The following is a 27,846-nucleotide window of genomic DNA, read 5'->3' as shown; positions in this document are numbered from 1 at the left end:
TTGTATCAGGAAGCACTTACCAGAAGTGTTTAATCCTCACAAAGGCTTGGGAAGCCACAGTGGGGCTAACCTCAGGGTGCACAGAGGGGACTCTGGACTGAGGCCATCCATTATTTTCCTTCTCCCTCCCCACCAGCAGGGAGGCCAGACACAGGGACAGGCAGTCACATGTTGCCCACTTCTGTAGTCCACAGTGCCCCCTCCCTGCCTCTAACCAGTTGCCTCTGCAGATGCCCTTGTCCCTCACTGGTACTAGTGGTACCCAAGGTCTTTTCAGAAAGGAAAGGGGGCACGATCTTGGTTTGGAGGCCTGGAAAGTCTTCTGTGTGGCCCTCTGCTCCTCTGTCATTCTGCCTGTTCAGGAGGGTTGTCCAGAGTCAGATGATGTCTTCTATGTCATGCTTACTTTCCCTCAGCCTGGACAGATCACTGTAAGGGGAGGTGGCTGCTTGTCCTGGCAATTAAGCCAACCTGTTTTAGAGAAACTGAGGCTTCTAAGAGCAGCCTGCAATTCTGAAAGTGGCTAAGGCTAGTCTTTGGCTAAAGTTTCATGGAGGAAGCCCTAGTGGATGAAGAAGGCTGGGAGGAACCGCAAATACTCTTGTCCTCAGGGCCCAGCCTCCTCTGCTACACTCCCATCCTCCACAGGGTCTGTAAACAAAAGCCTACTGAAAGGAGCAGGCCCAGTGAAAGGCACTCTGCAAGCTCTGGTTTTCACCAGCACCAGCCAGGGAGCCCCAGGGCACTCAGGCAGGCTACAGTGTAGGAAGGAAAGGGGCTCTTTGCCAGCACTGGCAGATCTGGCTACTAGCTGGAGGGAGGCACAAGTATTCCTGTCCCCACCCCAATTCCAGTAGGAGACTAGTTCAGGAGCTATCGGGAATGAGTGTCTGTAAGGCCATAGTGGCCAATATTCCAGCTGTTCCAGCTGCATCTTCTACCTGGAGCAAGACTGGCTCAGAGTCCCACCTTCTTCTTTTTCTCAACAACCTCTGGGGTTAAACTACACAGCACCAGATGCCCAAGGAGAAGGCCAAGTAGCTGGGGCTGCTTTGGACACTGTCCTTCCAAGGCAGAAAGAATGGCCCTTGTCCCACCTGAGGACCTGTAGGGAGGGCTGGTCCAGTAGAGGTCAGGTTGGCAACAAGGGAAGCAGACTCTAGGCAGGCTTGTACTTCATGTAAACAAGGTAGCGGTGTTCCTTGTCAGACGATCTCGTTCTGCTGCAGGTATGCGATGGTTTAGATGCTGAAATAAGATTCAGATCCTGCTGTCTGGAATTCCAGCACTAGGACTGGAATGGAGGCTACAGGGTAGGAGGCCTGCTGAGGGTCTGATGTGTGACCTAGTGCAGGAAGAGGCCATGTTCTCCTTGGCACAGGACCAGATGGGTGGGCATCTGCAGGTTGCACCCACCAATACCTGCAGCTCAGGAGATCACACAGTTGCTGGCCTTGGTGATTCCTTTACCTGTGGAGACAGGGCACAGACATGAAGGGCAGAAGTAACAAGCCCAACCTTGAACCATCCATACTGTGAGTTTGGTGTTCAGGGCTAATACCTCTCTGCTGCTTATCTGGACTCCAGGTCAACAGGGAGCCCAGGAAAGCAAAGGTACTATCTGCTTCAGTGACCTCACATGATTGGAGGATCCCATGACTGGAGACATCAAGTGAGCTGTGTCTCCTGACCAAAAAAAGACAGGGACTCTAGAGTCAGCCACCAATGACGTAAAGATTCCTGTCACTAGCAGCTAAATGTTGTGGGCAGCTTAAAGCTCTCGAAGTGAAATCAAAGACACTCACAGGGATCCTCACAGGAGGGTATGGGGGTAGCAAGGATGAGAGTCAGAACTATTTGCCAAACTGCAGAGCTGAAGCAAGCAGTAGCCCTGTTCCTGATTGGTCAGAGCCAGACCCTGGCCTTCCAGTCCAGCCTCAGGTCTGTCTGGCACTCAGGTAGCTGAGTTATAGAAGGGCCCTGGGGATGGCCAGCTGCTCTGATGGGCAAGGTGGTCACACTGCTATGGGGTGACCCTGGGAGAGGATGGAAGAATGTAGGTGTGAGGTTGGGATGGCTGCCTTTCTCTAGACTGCCCTCTTCTCTCTTCCCCAGCCTTTCTATCTCCTTCATAATCCTAGGAAACGGTGCCAGCAGTTTTCATGGGTGAACCCTGCTCTGAACTCTGGGGAAGGGGAGCTGTGATGCAGCCCTGACACCTCTGGCTGGCCCTGGAGACCGAGTCCATGTCCTCAGAACACCTGCTGGCTGCTTTTCCCAGGTGGGGAAAAAGTCACTGTGTTACTTCCTGCCTACTCCCCCTTATACAATAAAGCCAATCTCCCTGGCACTCACACCACCTTCTGTATCACTTCAACTGTGAATTTAATTAAGGTGACACTGCCTCTTGTGAGTTGTAGTAGCAGGAGAGGCACTGGGCAGAGGCTAGGCTAGGCAGGCTGGCTTCAGCCCTTTGTGAGACCCCTTGCCTTTCGAAGGCTACACTGCCCAGGCCTGCTGTCTGTGCTCCACTGGACACTGACTCAATGGGGCTACAACGACCTTCCACTTCAGGAGCTCCTGCAAAACTGCCTGAGCCCCTCCCTCTGGGTGTCCCCTAGACTCAGGCAGATGACTGCCCAGGGGGAGGTAGAACAGGAAACCAGCAGCCTTCTGTGGTGATGCTGAGATCTATGTCTGGTATGGCTCTGTGAAAGTCATTAAATTCTACCACCCTGGAGCCCCTTGCTGCAGCAACAGCGGATGCATAGTTCCCACTTCCTCTCTTCAGTGGCTTTTTCTGTTTGCTTTGGCCTAGTAAGCAGATACCCAGTACCTCCCCAGAGGCAGTAGCATTTTAGAGGCAGGTAAGTGAAATCAATCTCTGGTTCCAGAAACGGGGTAGGAGTGTGTCAAGGGCACAGGAGCACTGACAGCCTGTGCCCTGCCAGCTCCTTCTCCGAGAAGCTGGTCTTTAGCAGGACCAGACCCTTCAGTTTTTAGGGTTGGATGCCAGCCTGAAGATATTCCTCAGGGTTCATTGCCATGACTCTGACAGAGAAAAAGGCTTGAGGGAAAAATCATTTGTGTCCCATCATTTTTTCCATGTTCATTTTACTAGGAAACTGCCAAGGGCAGGTACCTCAGACCCATGCAGATAACGTGGAAGAATTACACCAACCACCCAAACTATCTCTTTTTATAAAGTATGTCAGCAGGGTAGTGAATGGCCCGAAGAAGACTTATGGGAGAAAGCCAAGCTACAAAGAGGATTAGTACTGCTGAGCACTAGTGGCAAACACCTTCAATCCCAGCACTCCGAGAGGCAGAGACAGGTGGATCTCAGAGTTCAAGGCCAGCCTGGCCTACAGAGCGAGTTCCAGAACAACACAGAGAGACCCTGTCTCAAACAAACAAACCAAACCGAAAAACTAAACCAACCCAAAACAAAAGAGGATCATCAGCCTGAAGCCTGGGAAGAGGAGTGAAGAGCAGCAGGGATGGGACAAGGCATGCAAGTAGGGCATGAGGGAGGACTGGAAATGCCACAGCCTGGGGCCTCAGGAGAAGGGGTGGCAGCAGCAATATGGAGAGTCACAACAGTGCTGTGGTGACAGTAAGTCCCCTCTTTTTATAGATTTTAGGGCTTCACATTCTTTTTATCTGGAACATCCTTCCCCTGATGTCCATGTGTCTATTTGAGGCTCTGTTCCAGTGTTCCTTAACCAATGAGCCATGCCCTGGGATGTCACCCTGTATAACAATGACAGCACTCTCTGCCTTCAACTGTCTCTCAGGTAATGGGTACCACAAGAAAAGGCTTTTGTTCATCCCATTTCCTGCTTACTTTAGAACAGTGCCCCACAGAGCAAACGCTTCAAAACGAGTATGCAATGGCTAGATATTTGGAGTTCAGACCAATACAAACAGTGCTGAGTGAAGCAAGCTTACCCAGCACCTTAGTGAGAGAGTGATCAGAGGCCCAAGCAGCCTCAGGGGAACTGGGAAGGACAGCACAGCTGAGTTGAAGAAAGGAAGAAACGAAGAAGAAGAAACAACTCAGCAGCTAAGAACACTTGTTGCTCTTTCAGAGGACCTGAGTTCAGTTCACAGCACCAAATGGCGGGTCACAAACACCTGTAACTCCAGTTACAGGGGACACAATGCCTCCATTTGAACCATAAAGGTACCAGGCATGCATGAAGTACACATATATACATTCAGATAAAACACTCATACACATAAAATGAAATAAATCATACATATGTGAACAGAACAGCTGCTTCATCTCTAGAGCAGACTTAGCGTACCTCAGCCATGTGACCAGCATCCTCTGCTGGTCATAGGGCCCAGAATAATTAGATCTGACTACAGATTCCACACACCAGCTGAGCTGACCCATGCTCCTCAGAAGCAACACTTGAGTGATATTGCCAAGACTGTAGCCACAGATCCTCAGCCCTGGAAGCACTTCCCCACCAGTCCACCCTGATGAGGACTCAGATTTCCAGGAAGGACATCAAAGATCACAATCCCCAAAGGCAAAAGGCCAAAGAAAAGCCTGGAGTCCCCAAACCTAGAACCCTTGTAGCTACAACTCTAAAATCAGAGCTGGTATCACAGGCTTTCCAATCTCTAAAGACACAGGGAAATGGTAACATCTCTAACCTTCCGGAGACTGCTGCAGCTGCTTTGAGGCATCAAGAAGCAGAGACTATACTGCCCTTCCCTCACAGCCTGTCTGTGGACATGGGGATTGGCTCTTCTGGAGTACAAGGATCTTGCTCATGGGGTACCACCATCAGTGGTGGCGCACGCCTTTAATCCCAGCACTTGGGAGGCAGAGGCAAATGGATTTCTGAGTTCGAGGCCAGCCTGGTCTACAGAGTGAGTTCCAGGACAGCCAGGGCGACTCAGAGAAACCCTGTCTCAAACAAAACAAAACAAAACAAAACAACCAACCAACCAACCAAACAAACAAAAAACAAACCACTGAAAACCACTGTTCATTTTCCAATTGATCCACTAGAGGTTCAAGAGCAGCACCTGGAACTCCCTCCTCAAACCTATTGACCCCCAAGGGCAGAGCTTTGCCTGAGACTCCGGTAACTAACTGTGTTGGTGCTGGTCTGAAGACCCCTGCATTGGAGGGCTCTGTGGGGGAAACCAAGGCTCCTGTTCAAACTGCAGGTATGTACACGAAGTGCTTCCTGACATGTGAATGTATCTGTTACCGTGTGGTGTAACCAGGAAAGGTCTTCTTCCACTGAAGCCCTAGAGCCAGCATATTCTAGGCTGGCAAGAGTGAGAGTATTCATGTGTTGGGGACACTGAAATCCACTATTTTGTTACAGGAATTTCTTTGATACTGGCATTCCTGTGCTATGCTTCTGATTTAATGTAATGTTTAATTTTAAATACTTGGCAGTGGGGATCGGTTAAAAGATGAACTGGATCTTCATGGCAACAGCTGTGATAAAAGCTTTGCTTTCCAAAGCTTTTTTTTTTTTTTTTTTTTCTTTTCTGTCAGCACTGCCAGCATCCCACATTTTGCTGAATGCCATCAATCCCTTAGTTTTTACCTATATGGTGAATGTCATCCTGAGAATGGTAGATTTAATTGACTAAATCCTGTTTCATAGTGGCTTTAAAAAAAAAATGCAGATTTCTGAGCCCAGCTCAGCAGTGCAGACTCTATCCACAGGATTTTTAAACAAGGATGCCCCTGGCCATGCCTTCCTGAGACTGCAAAATCTCTACCCCTAGAGAGCCTGCCCAGAGTCTGTATAGGCGCAGGCGGCAAGTGGCCAGGAAGGCAGCAGCTAATAGCAGTGCAGGGGCAAGGTTTAGTTACAGAAAAAGAAAAACGTAAAAGACATCCAGCTTTAGCCACTAGAGGGGGCTCTGGGTCTTCAAACTGCCAGGCTGATTCCATTATGCCCCCACTCCCCCACCCCCAGCCCCAAAGGAGGCAATTCTGTGAGATTCTCCCCAGGGCCACACCTGGGTTTGCAAAAATTTGCATGCTGTTTGACAACTATATACTTCTTATCAAGCAATTTTACAGGCTGTCAGCTCTCAGCTTTTCCTATCTTCCTCTCTTTCGCCCACCCTGTCATCCACCCACGTTCTCTCTGACAAGAGGGTGAAGAAACAGATAGGACAGTCAGCATCAACTCAAAGGGACCTCAGAAGCCCTCCCCAGATTATCCCTCCTCCTCTAGAAGAGGAGACAGCCTGGAAGAGGGGAGGGCAGTGATCACCGCTGTGGCTGTGTCGCAGTGTGAATGCTCCCTGTGGGAAGGAGATTCCTTCCCTGGATGGATTCCTTCTCTGAGGAAGAAGCTGAAGTGGTTCCAATCCAACTCAAGCTTCAGTTCTCCCAGAACTGGGGCCCATGCTGTGTTGTGAGGTGTGTAGTCAGCCGCTGGGATTTCAGGGCCTTTGATGAAGGTAGCAGGGTATGTGTAGTGGGGGTGGGTGCCACCTCTATGTTCTTCCCAAGTCTGAAGCTGGACACACTTCAGACTTTTCTATGTGTGTCAGCCACTCTTACCCCAGCCCTTCTCCTCACAGGGCTGGGTGCTCTGGAGCCAGAACTCCTAAGGTGCACAAGGAGGCCTGCTTGTTGGCTCCAGAGCACCGTGTACAAATGCTCAGAGATAGGCAGCAGTGGCAGACACTAACTGCCCAAGTCATCTAAGCAGGGGAATCTGAGACCAGAGGCAGCAAGAAGGGACAAGACAATGGGCTTTGTTTCTATGGAAACGGCATCTCAGAGTGAGGGGTAAGGGAAGAGAAAGCTTCCACCTCACTTCCAGTCAGGAGTTGGGAAACAGCCCCTTTGTGGTTGGGCTCCCCCCTCCTCTTTCCTGCCAGGTGTTCACCATGGCAACCCTCCTTCCAAATAAGAGGCACAGCACATCAGCATCTGGTGCTGGGGAGCCAGGGAAGCCCAAGGGGAACAGGAATGAGGGGCCAGCCACTCCTTGACAGGAAGAGGTCCAGGCCTGGCTTTGAATAGGCTTATAGTCATTTTCCATGTCCTGCACTGACTGTGCTTCCCCCGGTTTCCACCTGCATCTTGACTCAGAGTCATCATGAGGGTGAAGGGAAGGAAAGTGCCTATGCATAACCTGCCCTGGCCTGCTCAGACACTGCACCAGAACCTGACCTGGCCTGCTCAGACACTGCACCACCAGACTCCTGAAAGATCATAATGGAGACTGCTCCGGAGAAAAAGAAAAAAGACAGGGCTTCAAGGAGATCCCAGAGAGATGGTTAGAAAAGATGTCACCACATCACCAATCTCTCCCAAAGGGCAAGTCCACTTTCCAAACAGACATGGGCAAAACCAGTTCTAAGTATTACCACAGACACTGGAAAGCTGGCTCAGAGTATCGGTGGGACCAGGTAAAGGTGGGGTATGTCTGTTTTAGTCAGATCCTGATGACAGCAAGGAACAGGGTGGCCAGAAAGAGCCCTAGACTGTTGATTATAACAGAAGAACTTGTTACACTCCTTTCTTTTACTGAGTTCCTTTGAAGGTGATCTGAAACCATGGAGGGTTAGAAGTCCTCAAAGGCCATCCCATGCCTACCGCTGTGCTCAACGCTAAGCAAGCCACACATCACCCTTTCCTCTGAGACCAGGAGTCTGAAACTGCGACCTGAAGTGACCTGCCCAGGGTCACCAGGTTCAATGACCAAAGATAGACCAGGAATGGAGGTCCTTCTGACCCAGGAGCACCTTCCTGCTTCCTGCCAGCAAACCGTACCCTGCAGCTGGGAGGCAGGCAGTCCATAAGGGCCATGTGTGTGGCCAGGAGCTCACCTGATATGTTGGCACTGGAACCCTCATTGTGCCTCTTTCCCAGAGGAAACTCCACATCAGCGAAAGTCTCAGTGGAGGGGGAGCTGGCCATGTTGCTGGATGCTGCAGGCCTCTTCACTCGCCGGCTGAAGAGCCTGCTGCTCAAGCGTTTGCCCTCCTTGGCAGGGGTGGCTTCTCCATTGGCAGCTTCTCCCTTGCCATTCTGGGAGAGTGCCTCTCGGGATTTGTGCCTCAGGTCTGTGTGTGTGTGAGAGACCGTCCTGCCATCTTTAGGTCTCAGCAATCTTGAAGGAATGGGCTCCACTGTGGGCAATACCTGCTCTACTGTGACCAGGTCATTGAGAAAGCTCTCCAGACGCCGGGCAGACTCACCACCACCACTGCCCTCCTCTTGCCCCTCTGCGTTGCCACCAGCTTCCCGCTGCTGCCGGGCTGCCCAGCGCATCATCTCTCCTGGAGGAGGGCGGGTACCTGCCACTAACGCATACTTGGGGTTGATAAGCTTTCGAGCTACAGTGGAGGAGTAGTTGAGGCCAATCCTGCCTGCCAGGCCCAGGTGCTGGTACAAGTTCACTTCCTCAGAGATGGCATACAGCTCCCGGAACTCTATGTCAAAGGGCTCCACGTTCTGTCCAGTCAGGAGCAAGAGGAGATTCCTGTCCACATAGGAGGCACTCCAGGTAAAGCTGGGGATAGAAAAGCAGACTTGGATAGGCCCAGACCTCTCCAGTGTCCTACCAGCATCTCCTTCGACAACCCTACTGCCCGGCCTCAGCCTGCCCTGTGGGCAGGCACACTACCTGATGTTTGGAGAAAGGTGCCTCTTACCCTCACACTGGACTACTCGCCTTTCATCAGGCCAAATTCTCCTTTCCTTTCCTTCCCATGGGGCTTGAGAAGTCAGACCCGGATCCACATCTACCCTGTTTGGTACAATGCAGCTTATAGGACCTAAGGTAGAACATGCCACAGGGAGATAGCAAGTTCTTAACTCAAGACTTTGAGGCTCAAATGAAATAGCCAGCTAAACACTTGATACAGACATATGCAATGCATAGGAACTAAACTGCACCATTGCTAGTCTGCTGATCCTTCCCAGAGTGCACAGTGTCTGCGAAACTCATACTTCAACTGCTGAGGCAGACTCAGATCACTTACTCATTGCTACAATGTGCTCAAAACTCACCTTGATTTTCACTTTTTCAGAGGAAAGAGATGACTCAGATACAGGTTCTCATGCACCTGGTACTTTGCTTTTCTATTCAAATTCTGGAGTCATCTCTCTGTACCACATCTGTAGCAATGTGAATGAAAATGGTCCCCACAGCCTCATCTGTTTGAATGCTTAGTCCCCAGTTGGTACAAGTGTTTTGGAAGGATTAGGACTGTGGCCTTCTTGTAGGAGGTGTGCCACCACTGTGGATGGACTTTGAAGTTTCAAAAACCCATGTCATTCCCTGTTAGCTCTCTTTGCCGCGTGTGTGTGGATAAGCTGTAAGCTCCAGCACCATGCCTGCTTGTCTACTGCCATGCTCCCTACCACGATGATCATGAACTCTAACCCTCTGCATCCATGACCCCTCAAACTAACGTCTTCTTTTAAGTCGTCTTGGTCATGGTGTTTGGACACGGGAATAGAAAAGTAACTAAGACATCATCTTACATCTCTTTCCTAGATCTTGTCCCTTCTACTTCCTGCTTATTCCACCCAAAAACCAGCCTCAAAGTACAACTGGCTGCCAGAGGACCATGACAAGCTGTTAATGCTTAATGCCCAGGAAGAGTGGATCCTCTATCTGGAATAACTAATCTGTTGAGGAAAGGAACTGGGCAGGCTGTTTGCAATCAGAACACAGACAATGCCTTTGAAAACACATAACCATGGAAGCTCCAGGCTAGTACATTCCTGAACAATTACCATGAATACAGGTCCCCTGGGCCCTCCCCTGACCTGGCCCAACATACCTGTAAGATCCGGTGGCTACTTTGTCCCCATCGACCATCAGAAACTTTGATGAGAGAGTCCCCTTGATCTTCCCCATGGGCATGTAGAACCCAACTCCTGTCACAGAGCGGACACGGATGTTCTGTTGAGAAGAGGAGAAAGACATATTGTCCTGTTTTGGGAGACTGTGAGGCTCTGTACCAAGGCCTAGCTTTGGGAAATGTCCATAGACCCTTATTGCTGCCCGAGTCTTTCCAAAATTCTCTGCTTGTTCTGTCTTTACATGTTTTACTTTGAACATCAACCTCAAGAGAGTTCTTGCTTAAAGCTCCCCACCAGAGAGCTACAGCCTTGTGTTGATCCTGACAGTGAAGCCAGTGGGTCTACAGACTGACCACCCCATGGCTGGGTCACAGCTGCCTTCTTCTGCCTCAGCAGCTCTAGGACAACATTTAGGATATATAAGTAAGCAGTCACAAGTTCCTGAGTCTTGGTTTCACATAAAAGGAAAAAATACTGGGATTCTGAACTTCAGTCTGAGCCCCTGAGCTTGGGAGGAGGTAGGAGGAGGACCCACAACCTGTCCCAGTGGTAAACTCACCCGGATGCGGAAGTCTGCAAGCTCTAGGCCCTGACACATCTCCAAAAAGAATTTCACGCCACCTTCATCCAGGATGATGTATACAGGGACCCGGCGTTTAGAGGCAGCATCCACAATGTCTTGGAATATATCCCCATCAGTGAAAAGATCCATGACCACAGCAATGACCTGGACAGAGAAGGTGCTGCTGAGACATGTTGTGACTGACACATGTTCTGAGACATACCTGCCTAGAGAGGACTACCTTGCTTTGGGACAACTGACGGCCAAGAGTCAAAAACTCTACCTGCCATCATTCCTAGATTCTTCAAAATTCTACCCATACTTTAGACCATACTGAATTCAGGTGAAGGGCTATGGGGTGCAGGTTCTGCTGCATGTACTTCATTCTGGATGAACCCCAGCCTTGTCATAGAAATTTCCAAAAAGCCATATCAGAAGAGGACTAGGAGGCTGGAAAGAGCTGCCCCCTGCTGCTCCAGAGAAGAAGCAGATGTGAGATGCTATGGCAGAGGTGCAAGGGGTCCATCAGCCACAGATCTGCATGAACAGCTGGCCTGGGTGCTCTATCTCCCATCTGCTGTACATCTCCAGTGCCGACGCCGGCAGAGCCAGAGTTGGCCAGGTACCCCTGACTTCTGACCTCTGATGTTCAGCATTCCTCCCAGCCCCCAACCCATCATCAAATTAAGAACAGTGCTCAGGAACCCTCACATACAAAAAGCAGCCTTGCTTGGTCCCCTTAGAAGCAGAGGCATGTTTTTGCCCTAGGGAAGACCTAGTTTTCTAACTTGAGCTGCTTCCATTTTTGTACACAAACCATCCCCTGTCCCAGCCCTAAGGGTTTTCTTGTGGGCTCCTAACACTGTAGACCCACCATTTATACTTATATGACCTTGGGCAAGCCACTAGACCTCAGTAAGCCTGCTTCCTTATGTGCAAAGTGGGGATTCCCTGTACTTCATCCATTTGCCCTTAGATCTTGCGATAAGGCAGGAGAGATGCTACACACACTAGTACATAGTAAGTCCTCAATCAACAGTAGTTTCCAATACAGACTCTTCAGCCAGACAACTCTGGCAGGAAATGAAGCTAATAATGGTACCTACCTCAGTATGTTGATGACTTAATGCACATGCTAACACTTGGAGCAATGCTGGCCTTCTATCACCTACAGCTCTGTCACCACACGTCAACATCATCACACTACATTTTACCATGAGTCCAGGCTTTGAGCTCTCCCTATTCCCCCACTTTCTACATTATCACTTACTGCTTTCCCTAGCTCTTTCATTTGCCAATCATTAACATCCACAGGATGATGACTGGGCCCCCATAGGCACAGTAAGGATCAAAAGACAGATAAGTTACAATTGCCACAAGGATGATAAGCCACTTATACAAAGTAACTAAGGCATAAGGTGAACAGATAAAGGCCTTAAGAGTTACACAAGTGACATGTGATGTGCAGGGAGAGATAGGCAGCACTACTTCCAGCTAGGCAAGGGGAAGAATAAAAGAAGCATTACAGTGACTAGGATGTCCTAGGGAAGGACAGGGTGAGGACTAGGATGTCCTAGGGAAGGACAGGGTGAGGACTAAGCAGGGAACTTGGCTGGGCTCCTGGCAAGGAGCACCCAGCTGAGCTGAGAGAATGTGCTTTCCTTGCTGTGAAAGTTTCTGACAAAAGGCACAGATCCAGCAGAGACACAACAAAGCACCATGGTCCTTAATTTTACAGTAACTTGGCTGGGCCACAGAGTCCAGATATTTAGTGTAATACCATTCTGGATGTTTCTATGAAGGTATATTTTGGGCTTCAGGTAGGCAGACTATCTTCTATTGTGTGTGTGTGTTGGGGGGGGGACACATCTCCAATCAGTCCAAGGCCTTCATAGACAAGACTGATTTCTGAACAGGAAGAAATTCTGCAAGATTCATGCCTCTGAACTTGAACTACAACTCTCCCCTAGCTCTCTAGCCTCTCTAGTTACCCTGAGGTTTTAGACTTTTGTCTAAAAAGTAATCTCTGTAGCCAGGTGTGGTGGTGCATGGCTGTAATACTAGCACTTGGAAGGTGGAGGCAAAAAATCAGGCGGTAGGCATTGTCAACATAGTCACACACACACAGACAGACAGATAGACAGGCACACACACACACACACACACACACACTGCTGATTCTGTTTTTCTGGAAAACCCTGACTAATGCAGGCTGAGGATGGGGGAGAACATGGACTAAAATACTTCCTGAGTACTCATGCACTTTGGGGAACTTTTCTGACTCTTCACAACCACTCTACCGGGAAGGACTATTATTCCTGTTTCACACTTGAGGAAGGTAAATGCACAGGAGCTAAGGATGTGCCCAAGGTCATGCAGGGAGCACACAACACAGCAAGAAGCAGGTCGTCTGACCTAAGACCACATCTCACTGCTGCGTGATATCTTAGGAACACGAAATCAAAAAACCTATTCTTAGAAAGTTCTAAAGTCAGGCAAATATCTAGGGAGACTAACAGAAAGAAGAGATACAAACAGAATGCAGAATAAAAAGAAGAATTACAGATATGGTGGCACTCTAAGGAATAGCACAACATGAGCTAGGTGTGGTGGGAGAACTGTCTAAACTCAAGTGTGTGTTATGAGACAGTAGAACCACACCAGGCCAAGCACCCAGGCAACCTCTTAGATCTCCGCTCAGGTCTATAAAGAGGGAAACAGACACTCTCTGCAGCTCCCCATGGGAATCAAAGAATTGGCAACAATTTCAATGTCTTTCTCCGGGAGACAAGGTAAGGAAAGAGGCATAGGGTAGGGTGCTCCATAGCTGACTGACACAGTGAATGAGCTCTTTTCTAAGACTTATTTTATTTGTATCTGTGTCGATCTAATATGTGCCATATCCATGCAAGTGCTGGAGGAAGCAGGAGAAAACACGGGATCTCCTAGAACTGGAGTTACAGGTGCTTGTGAATTGTCTGATGTGGGTGCTGGGAACAGAACTCAAGTCTTCTGCAATAACAGCAGGCACTCTTACCAGCTGAGCCATCTCTCCAGATAGTTCTCAAAAGAATGGTGGCTCATTTCTGTAATCCCAGCCTTAGGATGCACACAGAGGAGAATCAGGAGTTCAAGGTCATCCTTGGTACAAAGCAAGTTCCAGAACAGCCTAGCCTACAAGAGGTACTGTCTCAATATACATACTGAAAATGTAGTGAAATCTATAGCCTAACACTACTTATATAAAGTAGTCTTATTATACTGTATATTTCTCTAGGATTAAAACATGTCCAAGGACTTACACTGAGCACAGGAGAGAGGGAGAGGAAGAAGTGAGAAAGGGAAATGGGAGAAGGCCTTTGGTGAACTGATGACAGTAGTGTACTATAAACTATGGAATATGTCAGTTCTTTTGCATACAAGGCCAACCAATCAAACAAAACAGATGCCCAAGTCCTCTAGTGGGGCTGACACAGTCCAGCATAGGTATGTATGGGAAGGGTAGGGTGGCCTTTGCGGGGGAGGTGCATGGTCCTACAGAGAGTGGATACATCTTGATGACCTGAGTTTGAACCCCAGAACCCATGTAAAGGTGGACAGAGAGAACGGTTGACCTCCACATCCCTGCCACGACTAACCACTACCTTCTCATTCCTAAACTGTCCCCAGTGTTCACCTCAGAGTCATGTCATGTCACCCAGGGCTGCTTGGATGTCACCTTGGATACCCACTTTTACTTTTTTCATAACTGAAAAGGCAAGCAAGAACATTAAGACTTGTGCTGGCTGCCACCTGAGACTGTGAAAGACAGAGAGTCCCAAGGACTAGCTTGCAGGAGGCTGGGTCTGAGACACCCTGGTGAGAGTCAGCCATCTGTGTCACTACCAATTAAACAATGAAATATCTGGAGTAGGGAAAAAAATCAATTGTGCACTGACTCTTGCAATCTAGTTGTGGAGGGGTGATAATTACCCTGCGCTCCGGTCTCAGAGGGCCCCTGCTTGACATTTATTCTCAGCATCAAGCCCCAGAAAACCAACTCCCCCTACCCGTCCGCTGCAGCACTGAACGTTCCCATGATTCTCCATGCCAAGTCTAACTTCAAAGCTTCTGGTGAAGATGGAGGTTGACAAAATAGACAAATAAATAAATGTAATTTTAAAATAAAATAAAGTAAAATAAAATATCTACAACAGAATCAGAATCCAGGGAAGAGATTTGGTCAGGAGAGACAATCATGGCCCCTTCTGACTGGCTCTGCATCCAGCATCCTTCACCTGGTTACCTACTGAGGCGCGACGCAGCAGAGAGAGAGGTTAATTCGAGCTGGCAGTTGTTTAGAAGCTGTAGCAGGCATACTGGCAAGGAGGCTCTGATGCTGCAGGACTCCTCGTGGGGTGTTTCCATAGCTCATCATCTCCTCCTTTGATAGCCTGCCCAGGCAGCAGGGTTGGGGGCGTGGGAGGAGGGTGTTAGGGAGCCCTAGGATGCCCTTCTATCTGCCACTCAACTTTAATGACTCCTCTGGCTTTCCAGCTTCTTCCCTTAATTGCCATCAGAGAACAGAGATGAGGAGGGCTCTGCCTTGCCATGCAGCCCCTGTATGTTTAGATGACCCAGGCTACAGAAGGCTCTGACAGATGTTCACACACACAGAGCTGATGGCTGCTGGGACATATCCCCTGCTCCATGAGCACTTCCAAATTCAACATCCTTCCAGTCACAGACAAAGCCAGAGTCTTGGCTTTTCCTCCTCACTGATCAAATCCTTGCAGTCCTCACCCTCACGGTGCTCCATGAACCCTCTCTGGATCACTAACCTCTTGCTGTTCCGTTAATGCTATCACCCTAGCACAGTTTAACTTCTGGAATAGCTTTGTGGCTGGTCCCTTCTGTCCCCTCTGCCCTCTGATTCCTTTCATAGCCTAAAACAAGGTTGATAAACCAATTGGTCCCATGACCCTCAAAGGGTTCAAATTTTTTTAAGAGTCCTGGCATCAGCAGGACCCATCAGTGGGGCAAGTCTCACCTCTGCCATTTGTTTCATGTCATTCAGCGTGACCTACAATAACCCTAACCCTGGACTTCTCTGTTGCACTAGTGACTGCTGGAGCTGGAGCACTTTGTTGTGGCACTTTAGGGGATTTAACAGCATCCTTGGTGTCTACCCACTGGTACCAGCAGCATCACCCCAGGGATGAAAACCAAGTATTTCTAGCTATAAACAAGTAAACAAATGTCTCCTTGAGTATACAATATCATGAAGCTCAGCTTCTTCTGTTTCTGAACCTTTCATAACCTAATGAAGTATCTATGCAGCTTTTAAAACTCCAAAAATTTCCTGAGTCCCTCCTCTAAGGATGCTAACCACACTCTGCTTCCTGCCCATCTGTATTCTAAGCAAACAACAGAGGCTCTGGACACTCCAGTGTAATGTCTGTCTGTCATCTCTCTATCCCCTTTCAGACTGTGGGCTTCTGATAGGAGGCACTGGCAGACTCCTTTCAGAATTTCCACCCTTGACAAAGAGCTCAGGACAGGCTATTCTCCATATCTAAATGGAGATATGTGTATCTGTTGTGTATGGCTACAGCTTTGCAGTGTTCTTTATTTCATTAATGGCAAGGCACTGAGGGAAAAGATATTGAGTAAGATTTTTGGTGAGATGGTTTTACTAGAAGGCAGAGTTGCAGTTCTTCCTCAGGGGCAGAGAGAATGATGTTATAGCCTCAGCAATCGCTCACAAGCCTGGTGGCTCTGTTTTCACTCTGCTTACCAAAGATCCCGAAGGAGCAGCCAGCCCTGACTGAGAACAATATTTATCCAAGGGGGAGCGTTCCTACATCAAGGAAACCAGGCCAGGAGGCAGGGCCTTCCCCAGCACACACAGCAAGTGCCTTTGTGCAACTCCAGAAGGCAGCCTTTTCTCTAAGACAGCATGCAAGGTCAGGGAGTGCAGAGCATCTGCATGCCAGCCCCCACAAAGCTGCCTAACCCTGTCCACATGCAGGGTGCCATTGTATTTGGTCCTTACGTTCAGAAATATTTCAGCCTTAAGACTCTCTGAGAGTCAGGGAGAGACTCAGATAGCAATTAGCCCAGTTCTAATGTTCAAGTCATCCAGAAGGGTCTTAGGACAACTGGGACTCAAAAGCTTAGGGTTCTGACTCCAGGCTCAGAGTTTTTCTGTATCAGGAGTTGTTACCCACAGGCAATATGGACATAACAAGCTACAGAACCCTAGGCCACCCAAGGGGATACAAAACCAGGATGCCAATGGAGACTGTAGGTAGAGACAGATAACACAATTCTCCCCACAAGCTTCCCCAGCTCACATGATGTGGAACTAAAGGCTCCATGGGTGGGTGCAGATGCAGGTACCTGTAAGATCACAATCTTCACCATTCCTCTGCAGAGGGAAAGCAACCAGCCTGCTGATCTCAGATGTATGCTGGTGAAAGCCACTTCTCTTGGTGGAGAAAGAGAAAAGAGCCAGGGGTGCTTTGCCCCTGTCTGAGCCTGGGGTCCAACTTTCAGCCCACACGCCCACTTTGCAGGCTATTGTGAGATTAAATAAGGGCATGACTGAAATTCCAAGATCACCTGTGCATTATGAGGCATCATTAAATTCACTTGCTATCAAGCTAACTGCCCACACCTTTCGCCTTCTGGTTAAGACGAGCAAAACCTGGGCAAACAGGTCCAGCTGCTGCCTCCCAGAATAGCCACCAGTCTGGTTATTCTACATGGGGTGGGAGGTTGGTTTGCTAGGGTTCAGAGAGCAGCCCTTCCCTTCCCACTGCAGAGGGCCATGCTAGCTGGGTCTGATCAAATAGCCTGTTATCAAACACCTCTGACTTCGGAATCCCGTTCTGTGCTATCCCTCAAGGAGGTATACTGGGCAGCACTCAGAATTATCAGCTTTTAGTGTGTAAACAATCACTGGGAGCCACGCCAAGGATGGGAGGGAATGGAAGAGGGTGCTGTTCAGAACCTGGATTCCATGACACAAAGATTATGATATCCAGGTCCCCAAAAATGCATCAGATCAGCACTCCTACCTTCCCCTAGGTGGTCTGAGTGCAAAGTGGGCAGATCACCTTGAGTAAAGGCTGGTGTTTGGAAGAGAATATATACCCCAAGGCAGGAAACCTTCCTGCTGTGTGGCTTTGGGCCATTTACTCATTGTTAAACGGGAAGGGCACATCTTCACAAGGCTCTTCTGGTATGTGTGTGGTATTCGCACATGAGTATGTGCATGCCCACAGCCTGTAGAGCTCACTGCACAGTTAAGGAACTTCCAGAGTATGGAAACGATTCTCCTCGAGTGGAAACCACTCTGGGTACATGGCAAGCACCTTCTTTGTCACCAACACTACAAAAGGCTCCATGTGAATGAGGAGGAGTTTTGACACTTTAAGTTTCCAGTTTATGTAACCTAGGGCAGCCAGGTATAAAAGGTAGTAAAGCAGACCAAGATAGCCCCAGAAGGAAGGGATTCAGGCTGCAGGACAAGAACACTCCCCATTCTGAACCACAACCTCTTTTGTTTCCTCCCACCCTGGCCTAGATCCCCATAGTCCAAAAGTATAGTAGGGAAAACAGACTTTGGAATTGGGACGTCCATATTGGCTGTGAGATAGAGACAAGTTGCTTAATTTCTCTGACATCTATCTGGAAAATGTGGCTATTTCATGGTCCTTAAAAAAGAAATGCAATACTATCTGGACAGAATTACATATAGTATCTTCCCCAGACAACCTCCCTCCACCCTTCCTCCTTGATGGGGTCTAACGCACAAAGTTCTCAGCATTGACTAACTGGATACTAACTAGCTTATCCTGTCCTGGTCATTCTCCCTTTCTAAATATGGATCTCATAACACAACCCAAGTACACCCTATCTTGACCCAACTACTCCGTGGCTCCCAACTGCCTACAGAGGCAAGCCACAGTCCCTCAGACTGGCTGAAGGTATTCCACATTTTCCTGGACCCAAAGCTAGCTTGTTCTTCTAACCCCTGCCCCACCCCCAACAGTAAGTTCACAGGGATGATTCTGTTTTCCAAACACTTGAGCAGGCTAGGGACCTTATACCTCAACTAAGGCTATCAGCACTCTGTCCATGTGGAGCTAGACCTGCTCCATCCAGTTCCCTGTTCTGCCCTCACAGAGGCTGTTCCAGGATCATTCTCTGTCCCTAGTCCCCAGTGCAGTCTGCGGCCTCCTTTGGATGCATGTCTTCCCAGGCCTATGCCTGTTAGGCCCATGTTGGTGTTTCCATGTGCACACGGCACACGTGCTAAGCAGGGGATCTCCACACAGGGAATTCCCTCTGGAGAGGATGATGTGGTTTGGGCCTCAGTTCTACCCACCAAGAAGGCAGAAGCAAAGCCAGGCTTTCAACAATGTCCTGTTCCCTGTGTGGCTGCCAGGCTGCCACCACCCCACCAGTGGGACTTCTGAGCTTTGTCAGCCTCAGCTTCCAAGCTGTCTGGAGCTATGTTACAATGTTTTGAGCTAACTAATTAGACATCATTAAACAGGAGGCTCCCTAGTTGCACTGACAGACACAGGAAGCCAACTGTGCCCAGGCAGGCCACTTCCTCTCCAGACTCCTCAGCCTCAGTTCAGAGCCCTGTCTGTGCTCCTGCAGGGCGGAGCTCACCGCTGCATGCTGGGACTCATTTTCTACTCACCTAACCCTATATGACATCTGTACTGACACAGGCTAAATGAAGGGGACATACCAGGGAGACCTGACTCAAGCTGGCTCTCCAGAGAAAGAGGACATATATACCCACATGAGCAAGATCAATTCATTCAGCCACCGTGACACACACGTGACCTGCTGGGGCGTGAGTGCAGCAATTCTGCTTAAGATCCTAGGCCAGCTTTTCTCTGCCCCAAGGCATGCTTCTGGGATGACTTCCCCTGCACTAAGTTGGTGTTAATTAGTGAAAATGATCTAATGCAAGCTCATTTTAACATTAGCTTAAAGCCAAACATAATTAGGAAGATAAATCAGCTACTAAAAAAAAAAAAATCCAATGAAGATACACAAACAAGTTTTTGGATCATCCACTAGTCTGGGTTATGTCCTTGCACCCCAGGCCCTATGCAAGGCACTGAGAGTAAGGCACATCTCAAGAAATGCCTGACTAGGTGTTTCCTGATGGACCTGCCAGAGTAGGTCAACAGGTTGGCAGCTTGCCTGGAAGGTTCTGAGAAGCAGCAGGAGTAATCTGAGGCCACTGTCAGGTGATATGGTCTTGGGAGGGCTTCCCCAGAGAGGTGGGGTGTATGCAAAGGGAGGTGCCTGACTGGAGTAAGGGGTAGACTAGGGAGGGGCTGGCAGGTGAGGGCAGTCAGGCCATATACTTGGAGGAGGGGAGCTGTTAACTCAGTGCTCAAGGCCTTCAGCCTTAAGCACAGCCCACCCACTGCCTACCCTGTCCTGCACAAACAGCTGAGTTAGCCCTCAGTGAGCCTTGACTCATTGGGAACTCAGCAGACACAGGCAGGCCTAGCCTCAGGCTCATCTCAGTTACCATCCAGCTCCACTACTGATGACCAGTGTGACCTCATCCTCTCTGCCCCTCTGTTCCCTCATCTGTAAAACTGTACATTGCTGGACTGTTATTACACAGTCTAAAAGGGCTGTTGGGCTGGAGATGTAGTTTGGTGAGTAAAGCATGACCCGGGCACACACACAGCCCTGGGTTGGATCTTCAGCATTACAAAACCCAAATATCTAGCTTAAGTACCCAGTAAATAATAGCTATCAATACCATATCCCACTCCTCACTGTACTGAAATGCATTTTCTTTTGGCCTCACCCATTAGACCTAGGCAAGGTTCACATTTAACCCACCTGTCAATTTCTGGAAGCTAGCGCATAATAAGATACACTTTGAGTAGTGGTGCCAATGGGGGATTCTCTGGACAGTCTGAAAACCCATTGGGAGGAGAAGCTAAAGTCTTTCCCACTCTGCCCTCCAGGAGCCACAGAAAGAAAGAGCCCTGGTCTCTCCGGTCTCTACTTCTGACCCACCACCCACCCCCTGACTGGCTATGAGACAGAGACAGAGAGAGAGAGAGAGAGAGAGAGAGAGAGAGAGAGAGAGAGAGAGAGAGAGAGAGAGACTTATCCAGAGCCTCCCACGTGCCCAGCACAATGATGACCAGCCAACAAACAGTATTCAGGCTGAGAGTACAGACCATCAGGAAGCTGGGCCAGAGACACTAATCATTAGAAAGCCATCGGCTCTCTTCCAGGCCTAAGATTTCTGGGATCATTAGCAAGTGCAGAATCCATGGAGTTCAGAGAAGGAAAGGGAAATCTGGAGAAAGCCAGAGCTCCAAGTAAGGCTGGCTGCTCAGTGTACCTGGGGAGTTGGGGCAGGGGGTACCTAGGGTTTGCTAGTCAGTGCCAGGCCAGGCAGTCAGACCTGCAAGACCTCTGTTGTCTTCCCTGCTTTCTCGCAGCTCAGACTGGCAGCTAGCCCCAGAACAGGCTCTGCTTTGTACACTCTATGAGGGAGGAAGGGCTGGCCAGCAGCCAGCCAAAAGGAGGCAGCATCCTGAGGGCTGAGAACATGGAGGGGGAGGGGTGTTAGTATGGGAATTTCTAAAAGGGTCCTTGCCTTTTAGGGAAACCACAAGACCAGGGGCTATGACCCCAAAGAAGCCGATATAGAGAGTCTATGCACACCCCTATGCCTGTGATACCTGCCCCAACACTGCCTTCTCTCCCTGACTCAGACCAGATCAGGCAGCTAACAGTCATGGACTTGTTTGTCTCCAAAGCCAGTTTACAAGCCTCCAGGATCAGACTGGCAAAGCATACTGATGACAAATACATTTTGAATGTTTCTAGAAGTTTCAGAGGGAAGAAGAGATGGTTCTAAAGTACAATTCCCAAGAATAATGTACACTTGCCCAAGGACACATCTGGGTGGGATTTTGGTCTTAGAACTTCATATGTCCCATGAACCTCAGGATTAGTTAAAGGAAACAGGCCCTCTCCTTTCTCAACAGTTTTAACCTTGCCTCACAGAAATCCTTTTGTCTGCGTGTATTACTTACTCTTCTCAAGACACAGTCCTTGTGATTCTTAGCACAGTCTTGTAAACAAAGCAGCAAAAATCATGCCCATGTTACAGATGTAGACATAGAGGCCCAGCTAAGTTAAGTAATTTGCCCCTGGACAAGTAAGTAAGAGAGACAGCCAGAGTGAGCAAGAATGAGGATTCTCTCAATCCTGGCTTCCAGTAGCATATGCCTTTCTCTGGTGATGGCTTAGATCATCTGAAATCTCTGCCCAAAAGACCCTGCTTTCCAACCAGGAATCCCAGAGATCATGAATATGCTTACTAAAGCTCAATTTCCTATGTTGTATTCTGAGACTGGCGGAAGGGAACTCATAGTATAAGGTTTCTAAGAGGCTACCCAACCCTCCGCGCCCTTCCCAAAGAGAGAAATGTCCCAAGCTATAGTCAAGCTTAGCAGCCTAGTTCACTCCTGGTTGGTGACTCCTCTCCCTGGAAGCTGGGGATTGTTGCTAGAGTCTGGCTGAGCTCGTGCTGGTGGTCAGGCTCTTCCAGGAACTATGCTCAAGTACACTGTCACCTCCAGGTTCAGGAGGAGGTGGGTGGGTAAGAGTTTCCATGCTTTTCTGTCTCATTACTCCCTACTCATAGCAGAGTCCAAAGGGATTCCAGCCTAAGGGTTTGGGTGCCACAGGCTAACAGCCAGCTCCCTCTACCCCCTCAAAAGCAAGGCCAATGGATACACTGAAAGGGGGACAGAGTAGCAGGTGCTGACTTTCTATACAGAAACAGAAAATGTATCTCCCCAGAGCCTCAGGCCCTGAGTCTGAAACTCTCAGTGCAGCTCCCCTCTCTCGCTCACAGAAAGAAGCAGCTATTTATCAGAACAATTAATATTTCTGCTGCTGGTAAGCTTAGCTTCCACAGACAACTCCCCCTTTTCTAAAGTAGCTAAAAACCTAGACATTGTCCCATCTATTTTATTGGTTAGCAGACTCAAGTGGGAAGAGATTTATCTAAAGGAGCCCAGCTCCTGAGGATGACTGGATCAAGACAGAAAATAAGATCCTTCAACTCCAAAGCCTGGCTTCCGTCACTGTCATGGAAGTTGGGGCAACATTACTCAGAGATCCCAGCTCCCCAAAACAATGACTGAGCACAAAGGCAGACTTAAAAATCCACAGCCAATGTGCCTAGAGATTTGAGGGGAAGCTGGGACAAGCCAGGGCAAGAACCAGCGGGCTGTGGAGCTAGGCTGGAACTGCAGCAGGGCCACTCCCCATCAGCCCTCATGGGACAAGGACCCCAGAACTGCCCACATGTGTTTGAGACAACGCCCATGTAGAATATTCACTTGTGGAAGGGCGGAAGAACTGAGAGAGGGGACGGTATGTGTGAACTGCAGACCCCTGGGCAGAGAAGGCACTCAACTTGGTACCATTTGCTGAATGTGGCTGGAGACTGAAGGTCATAAGGGAAGATAAGCCTGTCACTTGAAAAACCAGATCTCTTGGTGACTTAAATTGCAACTCCAAGACTTTGCTATATTCCTTGAGCAGCGGATCCCAGCTGTTCATCCTTGCCTACCAACACCTGTCTGGCCAAAGCAGCTTTATCTACCATGCCTTGTGCTTTGGAGCCTGGAGCCTCTTTCCAGTTCTCCTCGCTTTAGTCTGCTTCATACTTTTGTACCTCAGGGTTCCTCTGTGACATGAGAATAATGCCTGCCTTACAGTACCAAGGAAATCAAGCAGTTCATGGAGCCATGAGAAGCTGGTGCGTTTAGAATGTGGGACCTGGGAATACAGGAGTCAGGAGTCAAATGGATGCCACTGGTCATAAGGACAGGCACAGGCTTGGTGCCACCTCACCCTTCTGGCTAGATCTGATGTTCAAAGAGCCTTTGCTAACCTGGCTTAGGGGTGGGACTAGTGTCTCTCCTCTCAAGCATTTGTCATACTGAATTATAAGGATGGATTAGTAGACTATTACTACTTAAGAGCAAGGGCATGTCTCCTCCACCTTTTTTCCACTAATGCATGCTTAGACGCAGGAGACCTCCATGATCAAAGGGATGCAAGGCCCTCCAGGTGGCCAGCCCAGTGGATTAAGGTTGTTTGTTTCTCTTACTCTGGCTTCTCAGTTTTCCAAGGGGTCTTGCTGCAGGATACTCCCTGGCAGTTCTGAATGTCTGAGCTGCCCGAGCAGCAGCAGCTTGCCCTGGTCTTCCTTGTTAGCATGGCACAGGCCAGGGTTTCTAAAAGGCTTGGAGTTTAAGTAGACAAAGGAAATCATTACTGGTACTAAAATAAGCAGATCTCTCAAGGTGGAAAACAACAGAAACCACCCCACAAGCAAACACAGCTGGATCTTTGAATGGTGGGTACCAGTTGAGCTTGGGAAAAAAAAGTTTTTCTGCCATTTGCAGAGGTCCAGAGTGGCTAGTTAAAGCTTAACCCTTCATAGGCTTTTCTCCCATGGACAGGGACCACTGCCATACTGATGGTGCCCTCACTGTTTTCATGCCTAAGCCTCCCTCCCCAAACCAAAATTGTGTTTTGTTGTTTTGTTTTTGATTTTTTTTTTCTTTTTCTTTTTTGAGACAGGGTTTCTCTGTGTAGTCCTGACTGTCCTGGAACTCTCTGTATACCAGACTGGCCTCGAACTCAGAGATCCTCCTGTCTCTGCATCAAGAGTGCTAGAAATAAAAGCAAAATTGTTTTTCAAAGTGCCCCTCATAGGCTCCTTTTCCGCTTCCCTTTCTCTTTCCTAGCCAAGTCACAGCAACTCCTTTTGGAAACAAAAATAATAGCATCTTATAACATTATTTTGAGGATTAAATGAAATAAAACCCAGAATCCCTAGCACCCAGGTGGACTGCCTACCCTCCCAGGCTGTGAGATCTCAACACACAAACCATCATCTCTCAGCCTAATCCAGCCTTGAGGCTGCCAGACACTCCCTGGAAACAAGGGAAACTCCCTCCCTCAGGGTGAACAGGGAGGAGAATCTGATTTGACTGCCAAGGAAATAGACTTGCCAGTTGGATGAGCAAGGGGCAGGGCCAGCCAGTGGTCAGGATGTGCTGTGTTTGGAGTGCAGGGTAAAGAGCGATCTGGGTCTTTCTAGGACTACACAAATGACCTTTAAGCAGACTTCCTTCCTGCTCTGTGCCTCAGTTTCCTCACCCATACATACCCCTACCACACCTCACAAAGTCCTTGGCTCCCTCCAGTCAAATTGCTCTGCATTTTGAAGCAAGAGCAACTTCCCACTTCCTGCTCAGTAGTCTGTAAGGGAAAGACTGTCCACCCAGTTTTCTCTCAGCCTTTTCTCCAAACCGGCAACCTACCTGCCACAAACAGCCAGCCTTCCAGGTACAGCCTCAAAACTCCCCTTTCCTTCTAGCAGAAGCCTCAACATTTATGCAAATTCTTGAAGGGCAAAGTCCACAGCTTGGATCTTTATGGCTAGTGCCTGGCACACAGTAGATGTCTGGAAATCTGTTATCAGGTCAATCTGCACATACAGCACTGGTTCACAGTGGCAAAATAGTCTGTTAAATGTTTACTTAAAGAGTTAAGAAAACCCCACCATACAGGACATGGAAGACACAGTGGCGCAGGGCCTGGTGTCTGCCTTCTAACCAGAGTCCAGGATGGATACCACAGCTTGTTGACTATACTGGATCCATTCAAACTCCATGCAGAATCCCATCACACCATGACAAAGGACAGCAGGTTAGGGTAGTGCAGTGGTTCAGAGCAAGGGCTTCGGTGTCTGGATTCTGGCTCAGCTGTTTACTAAGTTAAGCGAATAACTTACCTGTCCTAGTAACTTACCTATCCTGCGTCTTCTTGTTGTTGTTGTTTTTCTCTAAATATAAAAAAAACATCTGTCTTAGCCAGAGCATGAGACAGGGCTTGGGCAGTGAAGGTTTGTTGCCAAATTTGACAGCCTAAGTGCTCTTTGCTCTGGGTCTCAGTTTCCTTAATATTAAAAAAAAAAAAAAAAAAAAAAAAAAAAAAAAAGTGCCTTCTTCAAGGTTTGGCTCCCAACAATCAAACTGCTTTGCATTTTGAAGGGAAAGAACTCTCATTTCCTGCTCAGAACTCCACTGAGAGACTGCCCATCCCAGGTTTTTTAAATCTGTCATTCCAAACCTACAACTCACCTCCCACTGAGAGAAAGAAGAGATGGATTCCTGCAAGTTATCCTCTGACCTAACACACACACACACACACACACACACACACACACACTCTAAATGTCAATTTCTTAAAGCAAATGACCAAAAACACAGTAGGTGACATGTATGTTACAAGCACTAAATAAATTAAGGCTTAGTGAATGTTATAGAATGTTACATCATCAGTCCTGACCCTTGACTCCAGCTAGTCCACTGCTATCCACTTCCTTTTCCTGTGTGTGTGTGTGTGTGTGTGTGTGTGTGTGTGTGTTCAGCCTTGCCTTTTTCTTCAGCAGAGTGTAGCACACAAAGAAAGCTTAGTCAGACAAGGAACAATTATCTAGGGGGAAGATAGAAGAAAGGACAGTGAAAAGCTCACGTCTCTGGCAAGCATCTAGCCCACAGCCTAGGCCACGCCTCTCAGGAAGAAGCAGCCCTCACTGTCCTTCCTAGCATCTTTTTGTTTGGCCTCCAGAATAAAGACGGCTGTAATTACACTCACGAAGTTAAGTAAGAACAGTGGACTCAAGCCTCTAGTTGCACATTCTGATCTGGGTAACAAAGGCTGTTGGAGTTGCTTAATAAATCACAGTGGCAGGTTGGCTAAATGCTTGCGGAGTGGAGGATGCTTGCCCTCAACCCTGACTACCTGCATTCAACTTCTAGAGCCCACATACATGGTAGCAGAAGAAAACAGACTCCCTAAAGATGTCCTTTGATATCCATATGTGCCAGGACACCCCAAACACAATAAATACATGTGATAAAAGTATGTCTATCATCTCTAAGTGTTTAGATGTCTCCTTAATTCTGAATTTAGGTAAATGGAAAGTAACTTTTAGCATCAATGCGTCCCATGCAGTACTTGGGATAAACTAACACTGAAGACCTATTTGAAGTTCAGATTTGATGCAATAGCCCACATTTTACCTGGAAACTACCCAAGTACCCAAGGGCACAGAGGAAAAGATTAGTCTTTCACCTACCCCACAGCCAGCTGTCCAACTGGTATTCTAACCAAGCTCCCTGGAAACATCTTCTTTCAACACCCAGGCAGAGCAGATGGGCTAAGTAGGAGCCTCTTCCTGAGCGGCTGAGACCAATGCCTTGTGGGAGCACCCAACACTGGGCCAAGCCACCGCTAGAGCTCAAAATAGCTTTCCTCATTCATTTGAGCCTGCTTGGGCTCTAGTACCAAGCCCAGGAGAGGATGATAATGGGAAAGCCAGGTTGTTTTGGGGAGAGAGGCTTCCAAGAAAAGTTTACCTGGCACGGAGGGTAAGGGAGGTCATTCCCAACTACCTACTCACATGAGGTTGTTAAGATCAAATAGGGAAACGGCCGAGGAGACACCTTGTAAATAAATCCATGGTCATAGGTCATGATCAAGCCCTTTGAGTGGCTCGTTTAGCACAGGGCCTCATAACCGTCATACTGCCCAAGGAAGATGGATGTGACAGAGGTTTACCAACACAAGGCTAGTGCATCTGGACACTGCAGTAAGAAAGAACAGTGCTTTACCACAAACGTTCACATCCATCTCTCAAAAGGTCTCACCACAGCTCCACAAGGTGAGGGCGAGCTGGGGTCCATTTCCCGGAGGATGGTGAGGGTGGCCCGCAAGTGAGACCAGGTAGGGAATTGGGGTTGGGGGTGTCCCACTGGTGCTGGATAGAGGCGGAGGCCTACCTTCTGGGCCTGCTGGATCATCTGCCTGACCACCTGCTTCAGGTGCGGCGCCTTCTCTTCTTTGGGCGGGTGGGTGAAGAGCGTGACTCGGCTCACACCGCGGTAGAAGCTGGAGTCCGTCCATCCCAGGTCCAGCGGGGGCACTTCGGTATCCGAGCGGTCTGGCCAGTAGGCCAGGGACTCACCGGACTCGGCCGGGGCCTTGGCCTTGGTACGGGTGTTGGAGACAGTTTCCTCGTAGGGGCTCCAGGCGGCGCAGAGGGCTTGGCGTTCCTGGCTGGAAAGGAAGTCCCGCAGCCGCTCCTTCTTGACCCGTTCGCGGTAGGCCTGCTCGCCTTCACCCAGCAACGCCTCCAGCGCGGCCCGCCGCTTCTCGCAGTAGTAGAAGACGGCATGAGCCTCGGTCACCCTCTCGTTCACGTGCGCCTCGTCCAGGCAGCTCAGCTGGGACTCGGCCATGGCGCCCCAGCCCTGTCCCGGGCCCCGGGCTCGGACCCTGCCGTCCCCACCGTTGCACCTGGAGCGCTCGAGGGGCG

General features: G+C 49.0%; 1 protein-coding gene across 1 annotated transcript; it reads right to left on the bottom strand.

Moving 5' to 3' along the window:
• Fam83f (family with sequence similarity 83 member F) lies at positions 1 to 27,846 on the bottom strand. The gene is made up of 5 exons (XM_034515935.2): positions 27,311 to 27,846; positions 10,380 to 10,547; positions 9,799 to 9,920; positions 7,834 to 8,519; positions 1 to 1,470 (listed from the first exon to the last, which is right to left on the bottom strand). Exons 1-5 carry the CDS (start codon positions 27,767 to 27,769, stop codon positions 1,430 to 1,432), a joined length of 1,476 nt encoding a protein of 491 aa, XP_034371826.1. The 5' UTR covers positions 27,770 to 27,846; the 3' UTR covers positions 1 to 1,429.

The sequence above is a fragment of the Arvicanthis niloticus genome, chromosome 13 (genome assembly GCF_011762505.2).
Source record: "Arvicanthis niloticus isolate mArvNil1 chromosome 13, mArvNil1.pat.X, whole genome shotgun sequence".
In the NCBI taxonomy this organism is placed as follows: domain Eukaryota; kingdom Metazoa; phylum Chordata; class Mammalia; order Rodentia; family Muridae; genus Arvicanthis; species Arvicanthis niloticus.
The sequence above is the reverse complement of the archived record's forward strand: the minus strand, read 5'-3'. Positions and strand labels throughout refer to the sequence as shown.